This window comes from Dermochelys coriacea, chromosome 3, assembly GCF_009764565.3.
Source record: "Dermochelys coriacea isolate rDerCor1 chromosome 3, rDerCor1.pri.v4, whole genome shotgun sequence".
Lineage (NCBI taxonomy): Eukaryota > Metazoa > Chordata > Testudines > Dermochelyidae > Dermochelys > Dermochelys coriacea.
In genome coordinates this window covers 93,923,339-93,948,807 of record NC_050070.1, presented here as the reverse complement: position 1 = coordinate 93,948,807, position 25,469 = coordinate 93,923,339, and the positions used below count along the sequence as shown (strand labels likewise).

Genomic DNA, 25,469 nt, shown 5'->3' with positions numbered 1-25,469 from the left:
CCTTCCCCCCCCCCTCCCCGCTGCTGGTGATGGCTTATCTTAAGTGATCACTCTCCTTACAGTGTGTATGATAAAACCCATTGTTTCATGTTCTCTGTGTGTGTATATAATTCTCCCCACTGTATTTTCCACCAAATGCATCCGATGAAGTGAGCTGTAGCTCACGAAAGCTTATGCTCTAATAAATTTGTTAGTCTCTAAGGTGCCACAAGTACTCCTTTTCTTTTCACTTTTCAAAGTATGTCATACTTTAGAAAGGTGGTCAATATAACTAACAAACATAAGAAAGCTTAGAGGAAAGCCGATATGCGTTCCCTTTACAGAAAGACTGTGCAACCCAGGGGACCAGAATTTCACCTTTACTTATAAGGTAAAGTAATCTAGGGGCTTTAGTGCCAAAGTAACAGAAAACTTAGTAAGTAATCTGTAAAGGAAGAGATTCAGTGTAAAGATTATGAAATAAGGAACTTTCTACTACTAGTTTGTGTTAATGTGGCTCAAGTCAGCCAATTTAGCAAAAGTTGCTAAATTCTCAGGACTTTTTATTCTCATAAACTCTGTGTAATGAGTTTATAGTTTTTGATGACTGTAGTTCACTGAGAGTCAGGGTTTTTCTTTCCCAAGCACTCTGTAGAAAGGATAAACAAATTGAGGTCCACAACTCAAACCAGTAAGTGTATTTTATATGAACTTCTGTCAGTATAATAAAGATAAATTGAAATATAATACATTTTAAAATAGATTTTTTTCTAGCATAAAAATATGCTGATTTTTTCACACCTACTTTCTTGCATCTCTCAGATTGACCTCCCAACCTTCTAAACAATTTTTCTTAAAAGTTGTGTATCATGCAGAATATGAAATAATTAGAATGTGTGCATAATCAGTTTATATGTATGCAGCATTTTTACTAGTTTGCTCTCTTTGCTTGGGCATTATGAAATTAGTGTTGAAAATTGTCAGTGTATCCTACCGAGTATAAAAAGAAACAAGCAATTGTGAAGAAAAACAATTTAAATCTGAAAACAGAACACCTGATGTTTAAAACAGTGAGTTTCCAAAGGAAAGAACAGAGATTTATTCTTTTGTGCTTTGTAGTGGGCCATATCCAATGTCAAAAGCTGATGTGCATTATTTTCCATACCATCATTGAAAAGATATCAAAAGTGACAACTGAGAATTTAAAGCAAATATTGCATTTTGTTAACATGAATCCAAAAGATGTTTATTGAATAAATATATTTGCATTGAACAGCATGGGGAATAGCTAAGCAAGAAAGTACCCATAAAAGCATGTTTGTATATCACATGGATTCTGGAAAAGCATAAAGAAGTGTTATGGTACAGGAAGAGAGCATTACAGCAATGGAAACTGAATGATTTGAAAAGCAATTTAATTATTCCCAAAAATACTACCACAAAATAATACTTTAACTGAGGAAGGTACTGCTAACCCCAAGGTGCTAAAAGCTCTCGTTCAAATGCAGTAGATCTGAATGGGACTATTTCAGAAACAGCAAAATTCCAGCTAACTGCGTTGGTTTGGGAACGCTTGGTTTTTAATAAAATATATTTTATGGGAGACTTGGTATGATGTTTGCTCAGCATGTATATTATGAGTAGATAAATTTATTAGGATTATTTGTTTTTTCCTTTTTTTTTTATGAAGGTGAACAAGAGCCACAAACATTGAGTTTTTAAGTGAATTTAGAGAAGGGAGTGTATAAAACTTTCTGTCCAGGTATAGTTCTACGGACAGTACCATGACGGACAGCAATGGAACAATGGTTGTGTCTTGCAGTAGACTGCATTACTTGCAGTACTGTAGCAATCCTGAGTTTGTATGCCATGAGTATGCCACAATTTTCTTTTTGATCTGGTTGAAAAAAATGACCAATCACTCAGTTGATTTTCATTTTAATGAAGATTTACTTTGCTCTGCAATATTTTTTACTTCCAAAACTAGAGAGCTCTGGATTCCAGAAAGAGCCCAATTGAAAGTAGCATCAGCATATGTAGCTAAAGTAAACTTTTAGGTATTAAAGCACACAAACTACAGCAACTTAGAACAGCCTATCATTTTACATAAATAATATCTCAAAAGAAATGTCTTGTCCTGTGAAAGCCCTCAATTTACTTCACAACCAAGTTTATTTCAATACACTCCACTTGGGTATTTTTTTCTCTCATAAACTTGATTGTGTTTTCACAGACCCCTGCTGGACACTTAGATGAATACTTACAGATGGCTGGAATCAATTTTGTTCTAGAATTAAAAAAAAAAAAAAAAAAAAAAACCTGCTTAGCAGTTGAACTGTCACTTTTTCCATTAGTTCAATTACTGAACTAAAGTATTTGGCTGTTGGGTCAAGCATGTGGATGCCTTCCAATAAAAAAGATCAAATTAAAATATTCCGTATTGACTTTAAATTTTGTGAATTATGCAATATTTTAAGCTTGTGACATTGCTCCTATTTATTATTCGAGCATGACATATTTCATTGATCTGAATGTGAACAGTCATATCTTAAATGTACTGTTACAAGTGAACTGCAAGTTTTCCCAAGAGAAGCTCTTTAGTTTCCATGTCTTAGTCTAAGCAGTAATTTTTTCTTGTTTTAATTATGTTATGCTAATTGTGGCCCCAATTATACAAAGGCTTAAGTACAACAGTAGCGTTACTCTCAGAATGTAAAGTTAAACACATGCATATATTTTTTCAAGAGTGGGGCCATGCTGCTACATAAATATTAACATGTTAATCTATACGGAGGATTTACTTGAATCCAAGAAGAGGAAAAAGAAGAAGACTTTTACAAATGTCTAATTTCAACAGCAATGCTGCATCACAGAGTGGCTGAACTGTGACAGCAGCAGAAGGGGCTTTTATATGATAATTATGAAAATAGTATTTCTTTTGAAAAATATCCTGAACAAGCAACAGTTTGGCAGAGTTTGCCATCCTCAGGGATCCAAACTCCTCTGCTCTGGACTAGAAAATATTGCAGTCTCTAAACTAATTTTTTTTCAGGTACCGACAAAATGAACATAAGGTTGTGCTTTAATGAGTCCCATAGAATAAATATGCTTGTGCTATCTACATTAATTTTTATAAAGGTATGACTTTGTTAGGGGACTTCTTCCTTCACCCTCTCACTTCCCTGATCCTTTTCGCATGAACAGAGAGCAACAATACCCGAAGTCCAAAGGTGAAAACAATTTGATGTTTATTGGGGTGACCTTCCAGCAAGCTTAAATCCAAGTTCCTTTTTCCTTATTTTTGAATCCCAACTTATTTCCTGTTTTCCCCGAATTTATATAGTAGCAATCTCAGCTATACCTTAAGCAGTCATTTTACTGAAATTTACCTAACCAATCCTAACATATTGTAACATGATTAGCTAACCAATTATATCCCACCACCTTAATTAGTTTACGCCCAGCAAAATTAATTATACAGCAGACAGAAACAATCACAGAACCAGACAGAGACCATGCAAATAAACAATAGTAAAGGGGGAACCTATAATAACAAAACAATACAGAAGTGAGGATTTTACAAGTACATCTATAAAGACATAAGGGTTTCCCAGCTGTGTCTATTGATAAGTGAGTTCTTACCAGACAGAAAACTATCAAATTAAATTTCCTTTTACATCTTCTAGGCTCTTCCCTTTCTCTGGGAGGTGATAGATAGGATCACCTTTCCAACAGCCCCAGATTGCCGTATTTCAATATGACTAGTTTGGAATGTGAGGATATGACCGGTCGCTTCCCAGCTTATGACTGCCTCTGCTGCTTAGCCAAAGGCCTTAGCCTAAGAACAGGGCCTCAGACTGTCACAGTGTGAGAAGGCCCTTACACAGATTCTTTGTTTTATACTTCTATAACTAGCTAAATGATAAACATATACCTAAATTCTTAAAGTATAGGTTTTTACAGATAGGCTAGATTATCTATATCCTAACAGATTTTAGGGAAAAAAAGAATGGTATTAAATATATTCAACAGTCCTATTCAAACAGAAGAGGGAAATAACCCAATTTCTGTGATCTCTCTATTGCTTTGATGTAGCAAGAGACTGATCTTTCTCGGTAAAAATGTAATGCTTCTCAATGTGAACTTGGTGTTGCAACAATCATCATTTTCTATACCAACTGCCACTGCATATACTCTCCTTATTACTACTGCAGTGAAATCAATAGTGGTATAATTAAAATTCTTGAAGACTTCTTTTGAGCTGATTCCTATGCATTAAAGTTCTGTTATACCAATAAAATAAAAAACCAGCAGGATCTTATTAAAGGGGGAAAGGCAAAATGCCACATTTATTGTGAATACAGAAAGAATCATAGTAAGCAGTTAGTTATAGCTATAATATTCCATTCAATTTCATTTACTCACACAAATTCAATTATTCACACATTCATTCATATACACACACACACACACAGATTCTGCAAGGTTTTTATCATAGTTACCAGCCTTAGAGTTGCTCATGCCAAGCCACTGGCCAGGTGGCCTGGACATGAGGAGGGAGCAGGGCCTCAGATGCTCATCTGATGTTCCTGGAAGTTGGTTTGCAGAATCAGACCCCAAAGTTCTCACTTTCTAGAGTCCATTTTTATAGGAATTTCTTCCTATGCCAGTCTATGGGAATTGCTTCATCATGCTGTTGCTGAATCAATCAACAGATGGCACATTCCTGAGGGCTCCGTGCTGCCAGATGTTATCTTGTACTTTGGTTCTCCCATTCTTGAGGCTGTTGGGTGGATTCCAGTCTGCCCTCTGGGGGTCCTCTGGTTATTTCCACTTGACGCCTTCTTCAGCCGATGGACACTGGATTCTTAGGCTGGCACCTCCCTGATCATTCAGTTATTATCCACACCAAGTATCCATCCACATACATCCTCTATCTCTATTTTAATCACAATTGTTAACAAATCGAGATGAATACAACAAAAGGGCGGGGAGTCTCTGGGTGCTGTTTCTGTTGTTACAGAGTATTGCTTTGAGTCTTTCTCTGTGTGAGTAGTTGTTGTTACAAAGAATTGCTTTGAGAACAGACTCTGTCTGAGAATTTACTAACACAATTAGCAGCTTGCAAGTTTCACACGTAGAGGGAGAGAAACAGTACCAAAAACCAAGAGACCTTTTAATTAGTAATACCCTGGAATTTAAACTATGGGGAATCAAACTCATTTGTGATTTTAATACAGAACTTCTTTAATGTGATCCAACAGTTCCTTATGTCTCTGTTTCCCCAGTGGGGAAAACTCCGGAATACAGAGTAGAGTCTGTAATCTCCCAGCAGTTTCCTACAATATTTACAACTGTGGATTGACAAGACATAGATTTCTGTATGCAAAAATAGACAGTCTACGGTCTTTCTTAGTGGCATTTTTCTTCCTTAATTAAGGCATTTTTGATAGATTGGATCTGTAAAAATGTGATTCCTGTGAACCTTTTGGACAATTAAACCAGCAGTGTGTATAATTTAATGACAATAGATTAGGTTAAACAGTGGCTGGAGAAACTGTAAACATGATTGTCTTTATGCATTTTTAATTGTTATTCTTAGGTGTGGTGAGGCGGTATTGTAAACTGAGGGCAAGATCAGAGCCTTTTGAAATCTGAATTGTCTTGGTGGTGATACCTGACTTTGGGTCATGTTCTCTTTATTACATTTTCACTGGTGCTACCTTGAGTTCTGAATTTAGGTCATTATTGTTCCCTACATGGGATATTCCCATAGAGGAGATGGGAAGGCTTCATTTGCATTCTTCTGTTTAAAGTAGTGATGTTCTTTGCCCAGCTACAGAAGTATAAAGGGATGCAGCATCCCCAAACCTACAGGTAATTTTAAGTTTGAGAAGAGCCTGTGCAATTGCAGTGGCTCTCAATCCCTTAGCTGTTCTTCAGGACGCCTTCTACATGATCAAGAAAAGTAGGGAAAGCTAATGCTGACAGGGTAAGCACTAAGTTATTGGCTATTATCCTACAAAGGAGGTAGGTACAATTCCTTGTGTAGTGTCACATTCTGGGGTGAAATACAGATCAGTGAGGAATTATCACCTCTTACCCTGTAACCCAGAGTGCCTCACAATGTCTTGCTACTGTAGCCCTCTGCCTGGGATGCCCACAGACAGCAACAAGCATGTACTTTATGTATTGGGCAGCCCGGTCCAATGGTTTGGATTCTGGAGCCTGACTAGACTTCCACTGGTCCCCACCTGCCTTGGTTAACAACTGATAAGGTGACTTCACACTCTCCCCTGCCCTGAATTTTTCCCCAAAAGGTGTTCTGGAATGCCCAACCTTGTCATGGAACAACAGAGCAATGATAAGGTTTGTTGCTCCTTTGAAGAGTCAGTATACAACAGTTTGATACTTTAACTGGAGTTACCAAACAGTTCAGTTCAAACACAGCACTGGGTTGGTTTATTTAATTCCAAAGAGATGGCTATTAAATGAGTACAAGGATTAAAGTCAAAAATGGTTACAGGAGAAATAAAGATAAAATGCCTTCTGGCAACTAAAACTTAACAAACTAGACTTGATTCAAGGTAAAATCCTCACCATGCGCTTTCACCAAGATGGCTGACCGAACCCTTGGGCCAGAATCTATCTCCCCACATGTCAAAGGGCTGGTACCTTTGTCTTCTTAGGTGATAGATAACTTAGGATTTTTTGGCCCCTCTCTTTTATAGTCCAATAAATCTTTGAAATGGATTCTTCTGAAGGATATGTCCAGATAAGTCTCTTCCCAGCCGTGAGGTAGGCTACATGGAGTCTGTCTTGAGGGAAGTTTTCTGTTGCTTCTTCCCCTCCTGGAGTTGTCTGCTAAAATGTAAATTATTTTAGTTCCTGCCCCCTCCGGTGCAACTTAATGAACATTAAAAATTTCCTCCTCTGTTGTGATAATATAGGGTTTGCCTCCACCACCTGTTAGCTCGATGGGTCTATTCACACAATATGTAAATGCAGTAAGGTAAGGTATTGTAGCCTAATTAGAGTTAATTTTCTTTGTAATTTGAAACCATGTAACAAATTCTGAAGTAATCCTTGGAGGATCTAGAGATGATAAATAATTCCCTTTCAGTTAACACTAAATAGATTCTCAGTGAAGCTATTAAAATTTTAATTTGAATCAGGAATGTTATGAATACAAAAACACAATATTTTAAATTGTTTCCTCATACAAATGTGCATAAACATTCAGGAGTTCAAATTGCTTTAGTTGTCCACATGTTGTAATTTTGTTGGGTAGTGTAGTTCCACATTCCATTCATTATCGCTAATGTTTTAATGGGTTTTTGCTTATTACAGTTTTGGCAGAATTAATAGAAAAGTTTGTGTTGCATCTTTCTGAAAACCCATCAGAATGTTACTTCAGCACTGGAGAATATGAAGGTAAGTCTGCAGGCACTTCATATTTGAATTTAGAAAAATAATAATATATCCATAGCTTTTTGACTATTAAAAAAGTAGCTAGACGTTTTTAATATTCTTTGTTTAACAGTTCATGTATTCATTATTCAAATCATGGGGAACATTTGGTGTCCTTCAGGAACAGGGCCTTTTTGTTGAAGCACAGTGTGACTAATGTTAATGGAATTTTGAACCTTCTTGTAATATATGTATGGTACATAAAGAGAGATACATAATAAATGATGGTATGGTATAAAGGTTTTATGGATGCTTATTTAGGAATTAATTACATAGGTGAATGAGTAATACTGCCATCCCAAACAAATGCCAGTAAAACCCATTATGTATTGTTTATAAGTTACACATTTAACCAACAGCTATTTTAGAAATGTCTTAGTTTAATTGCAAGTGAGGGCTGTTTTTTTTTTTTTTTTAATGCCAGCCCTCCCTTTTAGTTACTGTGAGTCCCTCTACATGTGTCAGGGAACTAAAAATACAATTAACACACTTTTTAAAACTCATAAGAATGACCCAAACTAACTTTCCCGTACATGCCAACACTTTATAATTCAGTTTTCTCCATACTAGAAGGAAATATTTTGTGTCCTATTGGAAACCTGGTAATCTTCCCATTTTGAATGGTCTTAAGCTCCTTTTTCTATCCCTACTAAATCAGGAGATATCTTAAATCTGTTTCTTGTGCAATGTTGTCCATCTGGAACCTCAGTACAAATTCATAGGGAGAACTTACTGAAGGAAGAAAGGCTTTTTTTATAAGGGGTTTTGTTTTGTTTAATTGCAGCTCTCGGAAACTACTCAGAAGTTACTAATGTTTGAATAAATATTGATGCATATAGATTAGTGAGCAGAGTGCAGGTGAGTTAGTCAAAGATAAAGGATAAATAAAATTTATCACCTGGCTCTCCAGATTAACAGCATTTTTATCATTACAAAATATGTAGTATAGCATAAAGGTTGATTGAGAGCTGGTCAGAAAAAATTAAGTAAGACATTTTGTATCAGAATTTGCCAACTTGTTGAAATCTAAATATGTTGCAGAAATGGTTTGCTTTTGCTTAAATTCTGACAGAACCCAGGCAGACTGCCCTGGAGCTAGGGCTCCCTGTATAGCTGTGTGGAGAAAAGTTTTTCAAAGAATTTTGAAAATGTTTGGTTTTATTCCAAATTAGAGCAAAGCTAAATTTACAGAACTTCAGATCCTCCATGAAATTGAATTACCATTTTCTGCCCAGCTCCATTTATTTTTTGTGAGCTTAAGGTAGTTGTTATTCATGAATGAGTTTTATGAAGTAAAATTTTAAAAAGTGCCTGTGTCCTATTGAAAATGAATCTAGCTTAGCCTCCTAAGAAACTTAGGTTTTTCGGAAAATTTTATCATCAGCCCAAATCAATGCAGGTAAAGGAACAGATACTTGGTTAATGTAAATTTCCCTAGCTCCAGTTGGCCCCAAATCTCTTTCCACGTCATATTATCATGTATTTTACATATACTAACTACTTTAGGAGGGGGTTTTTTGAGATTTTTAAAACACATCGAGATTGTTTCTTATTCTCTTATTTACCACGTGTTCAACTGTGCTGGCTCAGAGATTGAGGAAAATAAAAAATAATAAATGTAAAACATTTCTAAACATAAGTAGAAATATTTTTTCTAGATCAAAAATATCATGATTTTAAAGTTCTGTGTCTCAAGATCTTTCAGCGCTAGATGTAGTCCTAGATTCTGTTGAAAAGGTGGGATTCAGCCTACTTTCTAATGGTATAAAACTTACATGTATAGCCCTGTAGGGATGCAAGGTATCAGAATTCAGAGTTGTGACATTTGTATGTATAGAAAACCTGGGCCAGGTCTTAATGGGTATGACTACTCTGCAATGAAAAACCTGTGACTGGCCCATGCCAGCTGACTCGGGCTCCCGGGCTTAAGCTAAGGGGCTCTATAATTGTGGTGTAGACGTTCAGGCTCAGGCTGGAGCCTGGGCTCTAGAACCCTGCAAGATGGGAGAATCCCATTGGGCTGCAGAGGAACAGACAAGCTTGTGAAAGAAGTGTGTGGTGTCCTGGCAGTGTTTGGTGCTCGTTGGGGGTTTGTTTTGCTGTAGGTGGTGGTGTTTTGGTTTGTTTTGTTTCCCAGACTAACAGGACTTAGGTGAGAAGGCTATGACAGATACTGAAGCAGTAGTGGTAGTGACCCAAGCAGTGGAAGACACAATGAAGATGATTGGATGTGGAAGCTGCAGCATGTACATGATCCTGGAGGGGGTACCTGAAAAGAGTTTCTTCTGTATGAAGTGCTGCCTGATAGAGCTGATGGAAGAAAAGATCCAAGGATTGGAGATGCAGGTGGAAACTGGTTGAGTTTAGAAAGGGGATAGAGCAAAGACATGAGGAGGCTGAAGGGAAAAGCGCAGACTTGCAGATGGAAGCAGGACCAAAGAACTCTGAGGGGAGACTGCAGGGTGAGGAAAGTGGACAGTGGAAGTGTGTGACTAAGAGAATCAGACAGAGGAAAAGACAGGCTAGTGAAGGAGAAATAGTGCTCAGGAACAGGTTTGCGGAGTTGGAAAATGAAGAAGGGGCACAGCAGGTGGTCACTGAAGGTGAGAGGGCAAGGAAGAAGAGAAAAGAAGCTAGTCCTGGAGGAAGAGGGGAAGAGTTAATGGAGATAACAACACCAAATATGATTCCTGGGATGATAGGGGATGTGATACGGGATGATTGCAAGGGACAATAGGAATTGAGAGGACTTGCAGCCAGAGGGAACAGGGGATAGACTGGAGAATCATACCATCACCAGGAAAAGGCAGGTCTACATGATTGGGAACTTCTTACTGAGAAGAATGGACAGGCCTGTAACTAGAGCTGATCCAGAGAACAGAAGGGTGTGCGGTCTGCCAGCTGCTAAGATATGGGATGTGGACCTGAGGCTGAGGAGGATCCTAACTGGAGCAGGAAAGGAATCCACAGATTGTCCTTTGTGGGAACAAATGATACGGCTAGATTCTCGCTGGAACGTATCAAGGAAGACTATGCCAGGCTGGAGGAGACGCTTAAGGAAATTGAGGCTCAGGTGATCTCCAGTGGGATTCTGCCTGTTCCTAGAGAAGGACAACAAAGGTGTGACAAGATTATGATGCTCAACAGATGGCTCAGGCAGTGGTGCTATAAGGAGGATTTTGGTATGTATGGCCACTGGGAAGCATTCATGGACAGAGGACTGTTCTCTCAGGATGGACTTCACCTGAGTAGGGAGGGAAATAGACTTCTAGGATGGAGGCTGGCACAACTGATTAAGAGACCTTTAAACCAGGAATTTGGGGGAGATGGTTGGAAGTTGTCCAGGTAATCTCTACTCTGGATTTTAACATTGAAAGGGAAGAAAATGAAATAAGAAAGGATACAGTCGTGGTTAGGAGAATGGACATAAGGAGGAAGGGTAGTGTAGATACCAGTCTAATAGGTGATACTGGCGGTAGAACATCTGTGTCTAATCAGGTAAAGAATGCAAGCAAAGCCAAACAGCAAAAATTAAGATGTTTGTACACTAATGCGAGGAGCCTAGGTAACAAAATGAAAGAATTGGAGCTACTGGTGCAGGAAGTGAAACCAGATATTATAGGTATAACAGAAACATGGTAGAATAATAGTCATGACTGGAGTACAGGTATTGAAAGGTATGTGCTGTTTAGGAAAGACAGAAAGGCAAAGGTGGAGTAGCATTGTATATCAGTGATGACGTAGACTGTAAAGAAATAAGAAGTGATGGAATGGATAAGACAGAGTCTGTCTGGGCAAAAATCACATTGGGGAAGAAAGCTACTAGAGCCTCCCCTGGGATAGTGTTTGGGGTGTGCTATAGACCACCGGGATCTGATTTGGATATGGATAGAGACTTCTTCAATGTTTTTAATGAAGTAAATACTAATGGGAATTGTGTGATCATGGGAGACTTTAACTTCCCAGATATAGACTGGAGGACGAGTGCTAGTAACAATAATAGGGCTCAGATTTTCCTGGATGCAATAGCTGATGGATTTCTTCACCAAGCTGAACCAACAAGGGGGATGCCATTATAGATTCGGTTTTGGTGAATTGTGAGGACCTCATAGAAGAAATGGTGGTAGGGTGGTAGGGACAACCTTGGTTCAAGCGATCATGAGCTAATTCAGTTCATACTAAACGGGAGGATAAACAAAAATAGATCTGTGACAAGGCTTTTTGATTTCAAAAGGGCTAACTTTAAAAAAGTAAGGAAATTCGTTAGGGAAGTGGATTGGACTGAAAAACTTGTGGATCTAAAGGAGGAGGGGGCCTGGAATTACTTCAAGTCAAAGTTACAGAAACTATCAGAAGCCTGCATCCCAAGAAAGGGGAAAAAATTCATAGGCAGGAGTCGTAGACCAAGCTGGATGAGCAAGCACCTCAAAGAGGTGATTTAAAAAAAAGCAGAAAGGCTACAAGGAGTGGAAGATGGGAGGGATCAGCAAGGAAAGCTGCCTTATTGAGGTCAGAACATGTAGGGATAAAGTGAGACAGGCTAAAAGTCGAGTAGAGTTGGACCTTGCAAAGGGAATTAACACCCAATAGTAAAAGGTTCTATAGCCATATAAATAGGAAGAAAACAAAGAAAGAAGAAGTGGGGCCACTAAACACTGAGGTTGGAGTGGAGGTTAAGGATAATCTAGGCATGGCCCAATATCTAAACAAATACTTTGCCTCACTCTTTAATGAGGAGATTAGGACGACAAATGGAAATGCGGATATGGAGGTAGATATTACCACATCCAAGGTAGAAGCCAAACTTGAATAGCTTAATGGGACTAAATCGGGGGCCGCAGATAGTCTTCATCTAAGAATATTAAAGGAACTGGGACATGAAATTGCAAGACCATTAGCAAGAATTTTTAATGCATCTGTAAATTCGGGCTGAACCGTATGACTGGAGAATTGCTAACAGAGTTCCTATTTTTAAGAAAGGAAAAAATGTGATCCGGGTAATTACAGGCCTGTTAATTTGACATCTGTAGTATGCAACGTCTTGGAAGAAAAATTGAAGGAGAAAGTAGTTAAGGACATTGAGGTCAATTGGGACAAAATACAACATGGTTTTACAAAAGGTAGATCGTGCCAAACCAACCTGATCTCCTTCTTTGAGAAGGTAACAGATTTTTTTAGACAAAGGAAATGCAGTGGATCTAATTTACCTCCATTTCAAAGTCATTTGATAGAGTTCCACATGGGGAATTATTAACTAAATTGGAAAATATGGGGATCAGTATGAAAATTGAAAGGTGAATAATGAACTGATTAAAGGGGAGACTGCAACAGGTCATACTGAAAAGTGAACTGTTAGGCTGGAAGGAAGTTACTAGTGGAGTTCCTCAGGGATCGTTTTTGGGACCAATCTTATTTAATTTTTTTATTATTAACCTTGGCACAAAAAGTGGGAATGTGCTAATAGAGTTTGCAGATGACACAAAACTGGGAGGTATTGCCAATACAGAGAAGGACTGGGATATCATACAGGAAGATCTGGATAATCTTGTAAACTGGAGTAATTTTAATAGGATGAAATTTAATAGTGAAAAGTGCAAGGTCATGTATTTAGGGATTAATAACAAGAATTTTTGTCATAAGCTGGGGGCGCATCGCTTGGAAGTAACAGAGGAGGAGAAGACCTCGGAGAATTGGTTGATCACAGGATGAGTATGAGACGCCAATGTGATATGGCTGTGCAAAAAGCTAATGTGGTCTTGGGATGCATCAGGAGAGATATTTCCAGTACAGATAAGGAGGTGTTAGTACCGTTATACAAGGCAGTGGTGAGACCTCATCTGGAATATTGTGTGCAGTTCTGGTCTCCCATGTTTAAGAAGGATGAATTCAAACTGGAACAGGTGCAGAAAAGGGCTACTAGGATGATCCGAGGAATGGAAAACCTGTCTTATGAAACGAGACTGAAAGAGCTTGACTTCTTTAGCCTAACCAAAAGAAGGCTGAGGGGAGATATGATTGCTCTCTATAAATATATCAGAGGGATAAATACCAGGGAGGCAGAGGAATTATTTCAGCTCAGCACTAATGTGGACACAAGAACAAATGGATATAAACTGGCCATCAGGAAGTTTAAACTTGAAATTAGACGAAGGTTTCTAACCATCAGAGGAGTGAAGTTCTGGAACAGCCTTCGAAGGGGAGCAGTGGGGGCAAAAGACATATCTGGCTTCAAGACTAGGCTTGATAAGTTTATGGAGGGGATGGTATGATGGGATAGCCTAATTCTGGCAATTAATTGATCTTCGACTATTAGCGGTAAATATGCCCAATGGCCTTGATGGGATGTTAGATGGGGTGGTATCTGAGTTACTACAGAAAATTCTTTCCTGGGTGTCTGGCTGGTGAGTCTTGCCCACATGCTCAGGGTTTAGCTGATCGCCATATTTGGGGTCGGGAAGGAATTTTCCTCCAGAGCAGATTGGCAGAGGCCCTGGAGGTGTTTCTCCTTCCTCTGCAGCGTGGGGCATGAGTCACTTGCTGGAGGATTCTCTGCACCTTGAAGTCTTTAAACCACGATTTGAGGACTTCAGTAGCTCAGACATAGGTTAGGGGTTTGTTACAGGAGTGAGTGGGTGAGATTCTGTTGCCTGCATTGTGCAAGAGGTCAGACTTAGATGATCATAATGGTCCCTTCTGACCTTAAAGTCTATGATTTTAAAGTTGTTTTTACATTTTTTTATTGCGTGCAGCATGAGGGCAGCATATGCACATAGTATATAGGGTAATATAAAATCTTTACATGATTTGAAGGTCTTACTTTTCTTCCTCACTTGTATTATAAATCTGTTCCCAGGGATAACGATAGGGTTTGAGCATTAGGGTTTGCTAAACCCCGGGTTTTGACGTCAATCCTTGAGAGGGCCATTTAGGGATCTGGGGCAAAAATTGGGGATTGGTCCTGCTTTGAGCAGGGGGTTGGACTAGATGATCTCCTGAGATCCCTTCCAACCTGATATTCTATGACTTCTATATGAATATCTCTAATTTTGTGTGTGTGCACACATGCGCATGTGTATGCATATATTTATATCGTACATTTGTGTGTGTGTATGTATATATTTATGTATATATAAGTGGATGATCATAATGATCCCTTCTGACCTTAAAGTCTATGATTCTCTGATCTATACCGCAATTAAACAGCCCCTTAGCCTGAGCCCTGGAAGCCTGACTTAGCTGGCACGGGTCAGCTATGGTTTTTAATTGCAGTGTAGACACACCCAATCTTGCCTGTTCTCGCCTTGGGCTGGTGGAAGAAGAGAGGGTTGTTTTACATTTCTGGAGAGAAAGAAGAAATATTTCCTTGATGGATTGATTTTCTTTTTTAAATGACACACATTAAAAGCTGCTTAGGAGTTTGAAATGTTAGAATAAATCCAGGTGTTAGTAAGCAAGTGATACAGCTATAAGCATGTGAAAAATTGTACAAGCCTAACCAATTTATCACTTTTGTATTGTCTATATAAATATATTATATTCTTGGATTCCAAACACAGTTTTAATGATGAATAGAATTATGTAAAGGCATGTGGAATTACTGCATGATTTTGTATTACTTTGAACAGAAATACCAGGATTGCAACATAATTTAATTATCCACTCAAAATCATACCTTTTAAGCTTTATTTTCAAAACCCTACAATAAAGCTGTGAATGAAAGAGGTTTGAATAATAGTTACCAGCTTCCTCCTGAGAGAGAGATCCTTCAAGCAGGCACTGCTTTCTGGTCCCTCTGAAGTGTGGGAGGCTAGAAAGCCAGATCAGAAGACAAGCCCAATTCTGCTCAATTTGTAGATAAGCTGGAGTTTCTCCTGCACATGTCAACTACAGCAGAAAGCGTGAATAGGCAAGGAAAACGTTAGGATACATGTTAGGCTTGGGAAACACCCAGCTTCAATATTCAGTAGACTTTATACCCATTAGCCTCATTTCTCAGAACTGGAAAAAGTAAAGAAGTGGACATGGACATAGAAATGGACACAGCAACAAAACAAAACTGACAAAAGCAAAGGCCTCTTTTCTTGGTTACCTTGGGTTTTACACTTCCTCTTTCCATGGTAAACAACTTAGGCTGCATGATAGCCCTTTTCAGAATTTTTCAGCAGTATTTTAACCCAATCATCCTTATTAACAAAGCAAAGTTGGACACACATTATTGGAACATGACTGAATGTTCAGTTCTCAGAATAAACATTCCAGTATATATTGTGTTGTTTCTTGACATTACTGGTAGCAGGCCCTCTGAGAATTCATTAATCGGTAAAGCATTAGTTCTTATCAGTCTCTTTTCCACAGTTGTATTTGTGCCATTGTCACAAATAGTGATATCCCTAATCTTACTAGATTTTTTATTCTTGCCCTGTATAAAGTCCTCCACTCAATCTAGGTCATAAAACAAATATATTTGTTATGATTATGAAGAAGCTAGTATTAGACAGTATTGTGACATACAGAAGTTTGAAAGTAACGTGTAACCCTTCTGCCAGGTGGAGCGGGCAGCAACCAGGGCTAGGTTCAATATGTAGGGGTTCCTTTTCATCAGTACAACACAGAACCAGCTTCAGTCACCACGCGGTAACCTGGGAAAATTACACATCACCCTGAGGTGCCTTTGAGAGACAATACTTTCTCACTCGCAAGCACAGAGTCTAAGTGTAGAAAAGAAACTTTTAATTGAAAGGAGTGAAGTCACCTGACATTAATTAGGGAAAATGCCACAACCATGTTCATAATCATAAAACTGTGAGCGGGACACCCACCCCAGAGTACGTAGGGAAGTGTCTTCTGCCTCATGTTCCTGAGATCTACAGCCAAAAGTTCCTTTTCTGTGCACCTCTCTATTCCCTCCTCATGCCTCATTCACAATGGTTGTCCTTGGTCAGTGAGGAGCCAGGAGTCAAAGGTGCATCTGTGTGAGTTCACCTTCCACTTGGGGAAGAAGGCAACTTGCTTGCTCCTCCATCTGAGCCAGCCATGGTTTCTCTCCGCTGACCACCCCACTAGCTGCAGTTCCTCTCCGCTGGCCGCCCTGCTGCCTCTCTGCTATGACCTCTGCAGGTCAGTCTCTTGAGGTTTCACCCAGCTCTCAGTGATTTTCAGTTCTTAGGCTGGGCAGATATGCTGTTCCACCACAAGTGATTGTCAGCTTTTTTGAGCACTTAAAATAAAAGAAGGCTCCTAATGGAGTCTGTTTAGCTCTATCTTTGAACAGTGGAGAGGAACAGGTAAAACCAGACCAGAGATCCTTAGGCAGAGACTGCTCCTCCTGGCTGGGATACCTGTCCCCACCCCTCTTACTTTCATGGGGTCTGGCATTAGAGCACCTTGCTTAATGAGGTCCTTTCAGCTAAGGGTGACACCCCTCCCCCCCCTTTGGTACAGGTTAAGCACAGTTCTGCTCCACTTTATTCATACCGTAAAGACAAAACCCTCGTAACATTTCACTATCCCTGCATTCGGTACTAAAATGATTTGTAACCCAACACCAGCCAAAGTTGATCACTTTGAGCAACACTGCTCTATCTGCTGGATGTCTAGGCAGAGTAGGTATGTTCATGAATTTAAAGTTCTTTGTCTCAAGATCTTTCAGAGCTAGATGTAAGTCCTAGATTCTGTTGGAAAGGTGGGATTCATTCATAAATACAATTTGCTCCTGAATTCTCTTCCCCTCCCAACTAGCTGTTAGGGGAGAACTCTTTCAGAGCCTTCTTACAAACGAATACTCTTAAGGGCAAAAAATAAAGATAAACCCTTTCCCCCTCATATGCTGTGAAATGAGTAGGGCCAGCCAGAAACAATTCTGTTTCTTGAAAGCTTGCAAGATTTTGAACTTGTTCTTGTTCCAGTACTGAATGAAATGGAAATCAGGATCTATGCTTCCAGGCCAAATTTAAATGTTAGGTTCCAGCAGCAAAATAATGAAATAAAAATAGAAACCCATGATCAATAGGAACTGAGTTTCCTTATTTCTTGGATATCAAGTTTGTCACTCTCTGATTTTTGATCTGATAATGAATGACTGCCTTAATACCCAGCCTTTCCAAGATCTTCTATCCAAGAGTCTTATGAAAGGATTTCTCTAAGAAAGAGGACAACTGATTCTTGACCAAGACTAATTGTATTGCTTGTGTTACATGATATTGGCTTTCCTTCACTAGCCTGTTTATGTAATCTCAGCCAAGTCTTATAAATACTAATATTTAATAAAAAAAATTACCAGCTCGTGCATTATTAAGGAATTAGCCCATGTTTTACAGAATCAGCCCAAAACAAAAACAAATCAATCTACAGAAACAAAAATATAATAAGACAGACCTTCTACATGATTTAATATGTAATATTTAACCAATAATGTATAAGTAGATTTTAGGACCACATCTCTTCCCCAGCACCTCTCCCACATCCACCTCCAAAGAAGCTCACAGAGCATCCTCCATCCTCCCTCTGACATTACTCCTTGTGATTTGAACAGTCTCTTGAACAACAGAGGCTTTAACAGATGCCAGATGTTTTATTTTAATAAACAGAAGCTATAATTTGTATGAAAGTAGTTTCAGTACAATGCATGGATACTCAGTGTTTATCATGTTCCTTGAAATAAGAAATGTATTATCTTTAAAAAAAAATGACAGCCCTTAGGTAGCTGAAATTAGAATAACACAATCATCCATCTGTTGTAGACTCCCTTGGGATTTCAATCTATTGTAAAATTTGCAAATCTGAAAAAAATCAAATTAGATTGGGTTGTTATCCCTTTAAAGATCAGAGGAGAAAAAATAACTGATAAATCTTTATGCAGCTGCAATACTTAATTATGAACAGCAACACAAATCTTAACTGAAGTTAACTTTCTGTTATCAGCACTGAAAATTGACTCTGATTTGTACTCAGATGAGAGCACATGCACATACTGTGGGCATTTCAAGTTAATGAATTCTCTCTATCTGCCTCCTGCCATTGGTACTTTCTTGTTTGCTTTTATTTTTTGTCTGACCTAAAAAAGGAATAGTCCTAAAGCTAAACCATGGTTCTGATAGCAAATGGAGCACTGAGCAGGGCAAGGAATGGGAAACTACAGTGGTGATGGAGGGGGAGGTATAGCATCTCTAGAAGGGAAGGGAGACCCAGTCTTGAAATAAACACTTCCTATACTTGTAGTACAGATGTAGTTTTCCCTTTGTCCCAATGCTGTCTTCCCAGCCCAACCACACGTGCCCTTCTTGGAATATGCCAGTAGCTCTAGCAGCCTCTCCTTACATGCGGGAAGTACAAGCAACCTCATAATAGCTGTCTCCATCACAGTTGCTGAGGAGTTGAGAGCCAGTCCTCTGTTCCTCTCCCTCTCCTACGTGCTCAGAAGCAGATACAATTTGATGCAAAAGGCTACAGTTATAGAGTGCAGACAGCTAGCTTGGGTATAAATAGCAACCTAGAGGGTGAGAGACAGCTTGGTGAGTGGAGTGGAAACATCTGAACCCTTATTGGATGTACCCTACATGGCTTTCTACATGCTCAAGCAGTGTCTCCCACACTAACAGGCTATTTAAATCCCTCTGCATACCCATTGTCAAAGCATTTTCCTGCCTCAGCCAAAGGCTACAGCAGCAAAGAAAGGTTTTGGCAGTGGGGAGGCAGCGAGGAAAGGCTCTGGTACAGGGAAGCTTTTCCCTGCTGCTTCCCTGCTCCTGGAGAGTTCCGTGCTACCTCCTCCCTGCTGGAGACTTTCCCATCTGCAGTGATACTATAGGTAGCCTGCTTTTCACTGTGGTGTGTAGCTACACATGTAGTGCCTGAACTCAATGCTCCACCATAAGTGGAGACATAGCCTTAGTGTCCTATTAATTAAAAAGTCACATAAGGGAGGAGGTAATTTGACTGATTTTTAGATAGATACGATGACAGCCATTTTTTTACATCTGTCCTATTTTTCTTGTTCTATTCTTGTTCTTACATATTCCTAGTGTCCAAATGCAAGATAGAATATGCTACTTTTTAAGATAGAGAAAAAAAAATCACTTCACCACGTTTTGCATTAAGACCTAAAGCCCAACATACAAATTGTGACAAGGTCAGGCCAGATGGCTACAGGAGAGTAATAGAAGGCAGATATATTAGCCCCAGTTTAAGTAGGTCCCTTTTCTCTGGGTAAGGGAACAGAGAAGGTTCCAGAACAATCAGGAACCTTCTGGAGACAATTAAGATGACAGGCTGATTAGAACACCTGCAGCCAAGCAAGAAGCTGCTAGAATCAATTAAGGCAGGCTAATTGGGGCACCCGGGTTTAAAAAGGAGCTCACTTCAGTTTGTGGTGCGCGAGTAAGGAGCTGGAAGCAAGAGTCGCTAGGAGCTGAGAGTGAGAACACATACTGTTGGAGGACTGAGGAGTACAAGCATTATCAGACACCAGGAGGAAGGTCCTATGGTGAGGATAAAGAAGGTGTTGGGAGGAGGCCATGGGGAAGTAGCCCAGGGAGTTGTTGCTGTTGCACAGCTGTTCCAGGAGGCACTCTAAACAGCTGCATTCCACAGGGCCCTGGGCTGGAACCCGAAGTAGAGGGCGGGCCCAGGTTCCCCCCAAACCTCCCAACTCCTGGTCAGACACAGGAGGAGTTGACCTGGATTGTGAGTTCATGAAAACGGCCAAACTGAGGGCTGCTGTGAAGCTCCAAGGCGAGCAATTCCGCCAATAAGCGCAAGACCCACCAAGGTAAAGGAGGAACTTTGTCACAAAATATAACAGAGAGAATGGCCTTGGTTACACCACAATAGTTGCCTGACATGGATACAATATGTTTAAAATTAGAAGTGTAGATTAGACCTAAATATGTCCCTGTAAACAGGTATAAATCCTTGAATTTATGGAGTATTGCGTCGTTCATTATACATCTTAACTGATCAGCTTGTCCTCTACACAATTCAGTTCGCCTGAGATGCATTCTAAGAGCAATGTTGTCAGATTGCTGTTACATATCAAGCTATCATTACAAATGCACTGTGCATGCACGACATACATAACTTCAAGCTTCATAACTTGGGCTAGATGTGAAGGCATGGTAGAAGAACAACCCAAAGGGTGACCTTTCCAGAGGTGTGATAAATAGTGGGTATGTGCTTCCTTTTCATGGCTCGCTGCTAGCATAGGGACCTTTTGCTCTGTGCCCAGAGAGACTTTTTTCTGACCAAATGTTCTGTTTAATTTGTTTATGTTTGTTGCAGTTGTTTCTTTAGTTAGTTTAGATGGATTGATTCTAGGCCATTGGAAAAGGTTATTTGCAAGATAGATGTACTATTGTCCCAGACACCAATGGAAACAAGACAAGACACAAGGAATGTGGTTTAACAAGTCACAACTTTATTCACACATCTGAGAAACTAGCTAGTAATAACTCATCCAGTGTGGGCCAGCTTTCCTTCTGTGAGCCATATTACCTGGGGGGAGAATTGCCCCCAACCCCTCCGCTCCAAGCCCTTTACCTGGTTCCATTATAGTTGCTAGGATACCACTGGTCAGTCCTCCATATGAGGGTTGAGACAATGGGAGAAAGGTGTGGCCTCTTGCTGTACCAGACATTATACCCACCCCTACTTTTGGGGATGCTCTCTAATACTAATTCCACTTCCAGTTTATCAAGGAACTGGACCCCTTATTCACATTAATCTGCACCAGACATTTGCTAGATTGGAATAGCATGAACACCTAACCATCCAACCTCCTACCAGGTCTCTGGACTGCTCAGAGGAAGGTGGAAAAACCCATACCAACCAGGCCAGTAGGGAAAAAAAAAAAATCCTTCCCAGCCTCAAAAGCATGACTAGTGTGATGCCAATGGTTAAGTCCAGAAATCTGGCCCTACTCAAATTGCAAAGTGTTACAAATCAAGAAAATATGTGTTATTTCTTATTAATATTATGTATGACCTCAACTCCCTGTTCAATTTGATATTGTTACATGCCTTAATGCATATAGTGCATTCCAAGGAGGCTGTAAAACAGGGTTGTTAAGGAACCAGGCAAGAAGAATAAAGCAATGTCCAGATAAAGGACATCACCTCAAATGCATTAGCCAAGTTTATAGCCCTGAGACTCAACTCTTGTGGCAGGGCTGTTCAGCCAATGCTGAGAAGAGAGATCAAAAGACACGGGGGGGTCTGTTAAAAGGTACCTCTGGCAAAGAGGGAGGGGGGAAATAGCTCAGCCGCAAGTTGGCAGAAAGAGATAGAATCAGAATGCTGTAGGCTGACACAGAGACTGCCTGAGAATCAGAGTCTGCAACTTGCAAGCTGTAACTTGATGCCCAAAGAGAATGGAGGGGTACCAAGGTACAGCTGTTACTACCTAGGGGTTTGAGGGGAATGACAGCATAGGTAAGACAATATGCATATAGGTCTCTGTTATTTTAAACCTAATTCTCTAAGCTCTGTGTACCATTCTGACAAAATAAATTTTATTTTGTTTTGGGGAAACTGCTTCTGTGTCACTGGTTACTATTACTGATCAGAGGCTCCTAACGTAGAACTTTGGTCCAACCCCACTTAGACTTACTAGGTAATACAGCTGGCAACTTGGGAAGTGTAAGCTGGAGATGCAGTTGGAGCTTGGTTGGATTCTAGGGATCCACCCCAAAAAGAAGTGGAGGCATGGGCCTACCTCTTGAAAGATGTTCACTCATGGGACTAGGAGAGGGTCTCAGAAGAGGCATCCTACCCAAGGACTGTAACAGGGGAATGAGGAGAAACTTTGGAACTAGGGTGCAGAATGGTGCCCCAGAATGGTAAAGAGGTTTTCAATCCTCACCTTGGGTGCACAGAGCTGCACCCTTCAGTGTTGCCAATCATCTAGGGAGTCCCCTTTTCCCCACTGTTCCTCCACTCCAAGTCCATGAGGAGAGGGAGGGAAAAGGGAGCAATCCTTAAAGTGGCACCAGGGGTTTCTTTCCACTGCTGGAACAATGTTTCCCTACCTCTGAGGCTGTGAAAGGGGGTGGAGGGTGGACATTTGTGCTAGCTTTTACTCCAATGTTCATGCCATGAGTCACAATGGTCCAAGCTTCGCAAGAAGGTTCTTGAAACACAGCAGCACAGAAGGTGCATCCCACAAGTGAGAATATGCAGAGAGGGCTGCCCAAGCTCAATAATGTACAACTGCAAAAGCCTTCTGATAGCAATCGTACAAATGCTCAATCATACAAAAGCAGAACGTACAATTCATTTCACATTTGACAAGGCTTCAGCCTGACACCTGGCTTTATATTAAAATCCATTTGTCAGTTTATACGTTTGTTTCTTTATGCATTTTTTTCTTTTCTAGAGCAAGTTCTTAGATTAGCCATAAAATGGGCAATCTTGTATTTTTACTAAAAGAGTTGTCGGTGGAGTTTAAGTAATCCAAAAATTAAAGGTTAACTTCTAAACTGCATGGCATATCTCATAATCCCATATCTAATTAAATGAGAGATGTGTAGATAGAACAATGTTCATCTTAAACTACAGAAATCTATACATATCTGATGTGGTATTAAATCTGCCAACACTTTAAATAGTTTTTCTTAAACTTGAATTATTTTACTGTTAATTAAAAAATGCCCTTTAGATGTCTAGTCAACTTCATTGGGGAGAAAAATAAAACATGAATAATGATGCAGTGGCTGCAACAACAGCCTTTTTATCTCTTTATGGTGAGTGAAAAGAATGAAGGAAAAACAAAATGGAGCAAAGGGAAGGGGCATATTGAAACAGAAACATAAGTTTTGTTGTATAGACCTGATTTGATGCTGAATGATTAAGGGAGACGTTAGAGTGAATACCATAGAGCAGAGGTGGGCAAACTACGGCCCGTGGGCCACATCCGGCCCATGGGACCATCCTGCCAGGCCCCTGAACTCCCGGCCGGGGCGGCTAGCCCCTGGCCCCTCCCCCGCTGTCCCCCCTTCCCCGCAGCCACACTGGCAGCACAGCTTCCACCCGCCCACCTCCCAGGCTTTCCAGTAAGCCTATCCTGATGCTCTGAGTGACATAGTAAGGGGGTGGGGGAGAGAAGTATGTTGGATAAGGGGCAGGAGGTGTCAGGGGGCAGTCGGGACGGGGCGGTTGGATGGGGCAGAGGTTCAGGGGGGTGGTCTAGAGATGGGGAGCAGGGGGGTTGGATAGGGGGTGGGGTCCTGAGGGGGCAGTTAGAGACGGGGGGTCCCGGGAGGGGGCAGTCAGGGGACAAGGAGTGGAGGGGATTGGATGGGTTGGGGGTCTGGGGGGCCTGTCAGGGGGCGGGGGTGTGGATAGGGGTCGGGGCAGTCGGGATAGGGAGCAGGGAGAGTTGGATAGGGGGTGGGATCCTGTGGAGGCGGTTGGGGTAGGGGGTCCTGGGAGGGGGTGGTCAGGGGACAAGGAGCAGGGGGGTGGATAGGTTGGGGGTTCTGAGGGGGGCAGTCAGGGGGCAGGAAGTGGGAGGGGGCGGATGGGGGCCAGGGACCAGGCTGTTTGTGGAGGCACAGCCTTCCCTACCTGGCCCTCCATACCTTTTCACAGCCTTCCCTATCTGGCCCTCCATACCTTTTCACCCTCGGGCCAAAAAGTTTTCCCACCCCTCCCATAGAGTATGAGGTAAAGTTTATTATCTAATCATTTCTTTCTGTTTTTAACATAGTCCATTAGTCCAAAATACTTGGTTGCCTCCCTTCTGTAGAGGTGAATGGGAGTGTCTGAAGATGTTGATTAGCAATTTGTCCATTTAGCCCTGTCACGTCCTATTAATACTCAGACAGCTAAACATAATCCTTGCACAAAATTTAACATCAGTTTAATTTCAGTTTTATGTTTAATGTTAACCTAATTTAGTAAATAAACCTTTACAGTTAGTAAGAATACAACCAATTTCCTTCACTACTGATAGGAATTCGTGTTGGTTCAAAGTTTGTGTTCTTTAAGTCATTGCATCAGGACAAATTGTGAATCTGATTCTTGCCAGAGATACCAGTCACTTGTGCTTCAGAGTATGCTTAGCATTTTCAGTCAAGAGATATGGTTGGGGGAAAATCTCTTTCAGATGGTATTGGTCATTTCCTTTTCCATTGAAACTGATCCTTGACCTTAGTGGCCTTGGCCATCAGAGTTTGAGATCCTGAAACTTATCAAATGTAATTAACTGTTTTTCTCTTTTGGTTTTGATCTAGGTTTTCTAACTTTGAAGTAAATAATGGTTTATAAAAACTACAAAAACAACTACCTAAAAAACCTAGTTGTTTTCATTTTGGTTTTAATCTTTTCTCTTCTTCCCTTTGATTTTTAATGTTGCCAGCAAGATGTCTAAGCAGCAATCACCATTTAGCATATTGTTTACAAGTTTGGGAGCGGAAAAAATCCTCTGTCTAGTTATATCTGCTTATGCTCAGAACTGGAAAAGCTGTCCACTTTGGGGAAGGAGCTAATTGAGGAGGAATAGTTCTATAGATTTTTTTTTCTTATTTTATGGGTGCTTTTAGATTTTGTTTGTTTGTTTGTTTTTATGTCTTAAGTGGTACCACAGACCTTTCAGAGATGGGGCAGGCTTTGTGTTTTCTAAAAGTGTCCCAATACCCCAGATCTGAAATGAGAAGAGACTTGCTTAGTTCTTAAATTATTGTGAGATATGCAACTAACAAATATTGGTGGAAAACCTTTTAAGTCAGGCAGTTCCTTCTGGGATTCAGAGTGGATGCTTGTCTGTTTGTCAAGATTACATAGTACCCACTTGAAGATCTGGGGGAATCTTTCTGCTCCTTGCTGTACTTTTGTATAGAGATTTTCGCAGAAATGCACTTTAAATCATTAGTTTAAGGCACTTTGGAGTGTGCCCTCAGTGCCCTTAAGTCTGTTAGCTTCTCTGCACTAACTCCCCACGTGCACACTGTGACTGTGCAGGGAGCTGCTGCACAGCACCTACTGTGGATTTTTCCCCCATGTAGACTAGTCCTATGTGTAACTCCAATC

At 40.4% G+C, this 25,469-nt stretch overlaps 1 protein-coding gene across 12 annotated transcripts in view; it reads left to right on the top strand.

Annotated features, from left to right (window-relative positions):
• The window catches only part of TBC1D32 (TBC1 domain family member 32), a 199,474-nt gene that overhangs the window by 126,028 nt on the left and 47,977 nt on the right, over positions 1-25,469 (top strand). For all 12 annotated transcript variants that reach the window (XM_043510889.1, XM_038396853.2, XM_043510892.1 and 9 more), the window contains one exon: positions 7,330-7,413. In XM_043510889.1, the coding sequence (XP_043366824.1) occupies positions 7,330-7,413 (84 nt within the window). The remainder of the gene's footprint in view (positions 1-7,329; positions 7,414-25,469) is intronic.